At 47.7% G+C, this 6050-nt stretch overlaps 1 protein-coding gene across 1 annotated transcript; it reads left to right on the forward strand.

Moving 5' to 3' along the window:
- The first annotated feature begins 1907 nt into the window (after window positions 1-1907).
- LOC147004807 (cancer/testis antigen 55-like) lies at window positions 1908-6010 on the forward strand. The gene is made up of 5 exons (XM_085837772.1): window positions 1908-2157; window positions 3008-3192; window positions 3583-3724; window positions 4652-4773; window positions 5499-6010. Exons 1-5 carry the CDS (start codon window positions 2007-2009, stop codon window positions 5739-5741), a joined length of 843 nt encoding a protein of 280 aa, XP_085693898.1. The 5' UTR covers window positions 1908-2006; the 3' UTR covers window positions 5742-6010.
- The last annotated feature ends 40 nt before the right edge of the window (window positions 6011-6050 follow it).

Genomic DNA, 6050 nt, shown 5'->3' on the forward strand with positions numbered 1-6050 from the left:
TGGGTCAAGGGGAAAGCGACCATATTTTCAGAGATAAACATTAGAGAGGATTTTAAAACGTCTTAACATGACGAGCTATTGATAGTGGAACACCCAGCTCCCATAAAATCCAGAACTGTGCCCTTAGCAGCAGACTGGGGGACAGGCAGTTTTGACTGTAACAGTGTTTGGCTACTGTCTGCTGGGAATTCAGGGGAGCTGGTCTAATGTTAGTTCCTGGTTCCAAAGGTCAGACTCTCATGGTGAACGATGCCCTAAGGCTCTGGTAGACCTTGGACCTCCACATTTCCTCCAGATCCCATGGCCTAAATCAGGCTGCACTTCCTGCAGCTCTCTGTGCCAGAGTCAAGAGGCAGTAGAGTACAGGATGGGACTGAGAGCTCTCAGTCTATGGTACTAGGCTTCCCTACACTTCCTGTCACATAAGCCACCCTGAACTAAATCATGTGATGTGAAACATGCTTGCCACCATTACCTGGTTATGAAGGGTCGGTCCTTGTATTCTTTCTTAGGATTGGTTTGAGATTCCTCAGGGAGACTCTTAGTGGATTTCACTGGAGATGAAGAAGGCTGCTGTGGGAAGCGCTCTTCTGACTGCCCACCTCCCCTGCCATCTCTCTCCTGTTGGCACTCTCTCATGAGCTTCCCTTTTCTATCTCATTTTCGGTCATTCTCTCTGCTTGTTGAGAAGGAGTCTGACTACACAGGCTTGGCTGACCTGGAATTCACTGTGAAGACCATGTTGGCCACAAACTCCTAGAGATCATTCTGTTCCTGTGTTGATAGTGCTGGAATGGCAGGCATTTACCCCCACATCCAGCATCTTCTCACACTTACGCAGGTCCAGCACATTCCTGCGCTTGATGAAGCTGTTCTCTGGGCGTTAGAGGGAAGCCTCCCTACTGCTTATTGCTCTCCATGGATTCCTTTTTCCCACCTGTCTAATGCTCTCCATTCCACATCAAGACTCAGTCATGACCTTTAAGTCCTGTTGTTCTATCAAACCTCATTTCTGAAGGGAATTTATGGTCAGCTTTTAGGACTTAACACTGTGGGCCTTCTCTTCTTTTAGTCACCCTTAGTATCCAGTGGGCTTTCTTTGGGGTCTCAGGAAGTTAAAGCCACAGGGCCAAGACTATCACCTATTTAATTCACTGTTTACATGTTAGAGCCTTGGAATTAGTGGCCCACAGGGAGTCAGTTGATAAAGGAATGGGTAAAGGTACATGAGGTGTCTTGCATACTAAGGCTACAGGTGAATTGTGGTAGCAATGAAGATTAGGAGTTTCTATGATAATGCAGGACTGCCCTCCTTCAAAGGAGCTCTAGTATGAACACCGAGTGTTAAGATGATTGTGACCTGCTAACAGGACCCCAATCCCAGTCATGGTGAAGGGCCCCAATGTGAACTACATCCAGGATCCACACACTCTTCAAGAAAACACTACCTTGCCAAACACTCCCCGGCTTACTTACAGGAACCCCACCACCATTGTTGACACCCTCAACACTACCACAGAAAGCCCCTGTTGAACATTGTCTAACCACTGTTTAACCAGTTTTTATTCTGAACACATATTGGATTTTGTTTGTCCACACAGAGACACATTGCTTCCACATAGCCTAAGCCAGAGCTCTAGTTCCGCCCGCCGCCCCCCCCCCCCCGGCCCAAATCATTCCAATAATCTCTTTCCAGCATTCAGAGAACACTCCAGGCATCATCGGACAGTACATTTATATGTTCTTGCTGTGCTAGAGACAAAATGCATAGGAGGATCCATGTTTCTCCTCCCCATGCTTGCCATTGGCCAGAGGAGCATTGTGAGCGCATGCTGCGCTCCCATTGGTTGGTTTGTGGAACAATGCCTACTGGTTACCAAGCTCTCAGGAGAGGCTGTGGGAGGGACTCCTGCTGAGCTGCTGGGGTGGCAAGATGAGCTGGGGGTTCCTGTGAGTCATCTGGTACCACTTCCCAGGAGTGAGGCAGGTCTTCAAAAGGTGGCACCATGGAGGTCACAACATCCCAGCCTTCATGCTCCTGCTGCTGCTGTTTCTCCAACTGTGTTGGCAGATGTTTACTCAGGATGATACTTGGGGTAGTGCACTACTTTCAATGGGAAGTGCCATCCGTGGAAAGAGACCAGATACGCCAGGAAGGTACTCCTCAGGTCACTGGTCTTCTTTGCATGAAACACCTCAGAAAGGCCCTTCCTTAGCTCTGAGCACAAGGCGGTGTGTGTGTGTGTGTGTGTGTGTGTATAAGATCATGGCCTGCAGCTGTCCTCAGTGGCCGCTGAGCTGGAGGGTGTCCCCAGGTGCCCATGAATTGGGTGAAATTGAACCTCTGCCAAATTCTCTTGGTAGGCCAATGTGGGAAGGGACTTTGTCCAGTTCCCACCATCAGGGATACAAAGGGCCCTTTAGAGTCTTTCTTCTCCTTCCAGGAGCAGGGAAGCACTCTTAGTCTGAACAGGGACTGCCCCTTGCTTCCACTCCCAGCCTGTATGTGGAAGCAAGAATGAATTCAGTCCAAGTTGTTTGCCATGGCTGGATGTTCAGGGGCCATGATTTCACCTAACTCCCTTTGTTCCCTTCAAGTCAGGTCTCAGATTTAATCAGCCCTCAAGAGGAATGAGTAGAAGGCCTGTTGGTGGGTGGGAGTCTAGGGCAAGGTTGCCAAGGAGTTGTCACGTATGTGCTGGTTAATGTGCGCAAGAGAAATCAGGAGACACCGATTGCAAAAGTGGTCATAGACTTTAAGAAATGTACTTGCCCTTATGCAGAGCACCAAGGAAGGACACTGGGGTGGTAACTGAGGCTCTCTGGGTCTCAGCCCTTGCTCTTCACTGGGATCCTTCTGTGAGGAGCATGGCAAAGCCAAGATTGAACCTTGACATTGTGCCTCCAGGATCCTGCAGACACAGACCCCATAGTGCTTCCAGTCCTAGCCATGTGCTATTTGCCTTGGAGATTAATTCATGGCACCTGTGGTGTCCTCTCTTCACAGGTGAACTGAATACTAAAATTGTGATGGGCACCGTGACGAGTTTTGGGAATGATTATGGCTGGATCGAAGACTGTATCTTCTTCAGCACTGATGCTGTAATTGGCTCTATTCCCCTGCATGCTGGAGACAAAGTCCTTGCGTTTGTGGAGGAAGACCCACTCTCCCATGAATTGAACGCAAGAGAAGTAAGCTTTGCATAGATTTGGGAACCCATGGGGTTTTTGTGTGGTCTTGTGGTGCCCTGGCCCAGACAAGCCTAAAGTGCAATGGATCATGGCCTGGGGAGTACTGGGAGTGGCAGTAGACAGGTAAGTGCCTCGTACTTCATGCCTCAAGGAAGATCAGTTTGAGAGAAATGACCATGGAATTCATATTGACAGCTAGAAAGGCCCCAGAGGAGAAAGAATTCCCAATAAACCAAGCTGTTTTGCAACAAAGACTGATGACATAAACCTGGAAGGTTGGGTTTCCAAAGGGTCATTCCTAGCACAGTCCTTCTATGGGCAATGTTTTAGACACACAGATTTACATTTTATTTTTGATCAGTTTTTTACAGCTGCAAACTTCTCTTCTAGGTTTGTGTTTCCTCAGAAGAGGGTGTGTCAAAGGACGCTGTCTCCAAGGTCAAAGATTTATCTGTTTGTGTTTCCCAAGTGACAAAAAATACTATCTATATTGGAGATGAATACTACTTCTATCTAGACAGCATATCTAAAGGTTTGTTTCAAATATTAAATGTGTAATAGTTAAGAGCACATATTTCTCTGGCAGAAAAACTGAGTCTGGGTTCCTAATGTGTGTGTGTGTGTGTGTGTGTGTGTGTGTGTGTGTGTGTGTGTAGAACTGGGGACAGAGAGAGACCTGCATATAGGCAGAGGATGCAATGCATACAGGGACAGGGGCAAGAGAACAAGAGAGAGGAAGGGAGAATGCAGTGGAAGAGATGGAGTGTGTACGGGAAAGAGAGGAATGGAGAGAGAGAAGAGAGAGGTATGGAGAGAGGGGATGGGCAGGAAGGGAGGAAGAGAAAGGCAGGTAAAATTAATGTGATTGAGGGGGAGAGGGAGAGAAGGAAGAAAGGGAGAGAGGCAGTTGATAAGGAGAGAGGAGGAGATGAGATAGAGGGGGGAAGGATAGAGAGAGGAGACAGAAATTAGTAGAGAACAAAAGAGAGAGGAGAGGGGGAGAGAGGGAGAGAGGGATGTAAAGACAGAAGAAGGGGAGAGGATAGACAGGGAAGGAGACCGCAGAGGAGAGAGAAGGGAAGGGGAGAGAGTTTGCTAGCTTGAAGTCAACCTGGGACCCTGAGACCCTGTCTCCAGAAAAGGACTCTGAATGTGACCAATTAAGCAATAAGTCCTCGGGGTTCTCGAAGAAACACCTGTGATGCCATTTTCCATTTGCCCAGTTGACTTTGCCAAGGGAGTGGAGGAAAACCAATGTCTAAGAAAGATAAGTTTCCATTCTGGGCAGGAAGTCTCCTGCACTTTACACACCCAATGCTTGCTTGATCCCAGTCTTGCAAGTCAATGTAGCCAGTGCAAATCTACTTGACAAAAGATAAAACATAATTGCTTTTATCCAGAACACTGCAAAGATGAGACTGGAGTCACATGTAGAATTTTCAACTCGATTTTCTTTTAGCCATCTTAGGTTTTATGCCTTGTGAAGGGGACTGGTTAGATATTGAATACTCTGTGGAGCAAGGATCCCCCAAGATCACAGTGCACTCAGTGAAGGCCACACAACGTAGGCAACTGGAAAAGGTAATCGGTTTCCACATCGTTTGGTTGCTGACAAACTTCTTGTGGTGATATGAATGACTAGCTATCTGTTGGGTGTGCTGGCATATGGAACTATGGAAGCATGCATCTTTGGGCCATTTGCTTCAAGGGTAGACTTTGTAAGGGAGTAACTAGGGGTAGCAGAGAACATACATGGACATCCTTCAGTTCTGAGGCACAGGGATTCCTCTCTTGACTGTTACTTTGGATATTCTAAAAACAACAGGAAGAAATAGGAGCAGTCCCAAGAACATTGCCAAGAAGGCTGGAATGCCAAGGGGGCAGAAGGTAGGGGTGGGCCAGTGGCCAAGCTAACCTGAAAATGAGTTTCCACAAAGGTACAGAGGAAACCACAAGCTTGAAGAGTGTCGCAGGGGCAGGGGGAGAAATAGTCCACTTTATGCTGTCTTTCTGTTTCAATCAATCCTTGATCTGACAATATTCAGCTACTGGGGCTAATGGCCACAGATGATTAACGTTTAGGACAAGGTCTCTCATGAGCAGGACAGCTCGACCAGAGAGCCTCCTCTTTAATTGGTTTGAGGTTGGATCTGGGGAGGGCAGTGGGGGGGGGCACAGCAAGCCAGTGTTGTCAGTATAGCAGGCAGGACAGGAAAGCAGAGTGTGGTCAACAGGAGGTTCCTGTCAGTGTGGACGGGCAGGGGATAAGCAAGAACTCACACTCACCTCCACCCTTTCTCTGACAGGTGTGCGTGACCAGTATCCACAAGAGAAAAGGAATGTTGAATCACACAATCTTTTTCACCTTGGACTCCCTGAATCTTCCCTTGGGATACACCCCCATTCTAGGCCACATGGTCAACGTGGTGATAATTCAGAGCACCCAGCACAAATACAATTGGAGAGCAATCTCCATGACCCCAATTTCACGAGCAGTAGACGGCATAGGCCCTCGGAATTCCTCCTCATTGTTATTTTTATACCAATAGAGGGCCTCATTTAGTGCAAATGCTTAGGTTAGGAATTCTAAAGAAAATGTCAAACATGAACTTTCAGGACAACCGCCTGCCTAGATCCATCTCCAGAAGGCTTGCCTCAGTGTGGCAGGGGGCAATCGTCCCATGCTAGACTCTGAACTTACTAATCATCGTCTTCTGGGGAAAGAATCCCAGACAACCCTCCACCTGCAGTGATAGATAACAAGGGCAGAGTTCATGTTATTCATTTTAATAAATGAAGTTTTGGCGCAGCCACAGTGCTTATCCATGACTATGTCCAACTGCCCATCCAGTCCCCAG

The sequence above is a fragment of the Mus caroli genome, unplaced genomic scaffold (assembly GCF_978045245.1).
Source record: "Mus caroli unplaced genomic scaffold, Mus_caroli_1 scaffold_5, whole genome shotgun sequence".
NCBI classification, from domain to species: domain Eukaryota; kingdom Metazoa; phylum Chordata; class Mammalia; order Rodentia; family Muridae; genus Mus; species Mus caroli.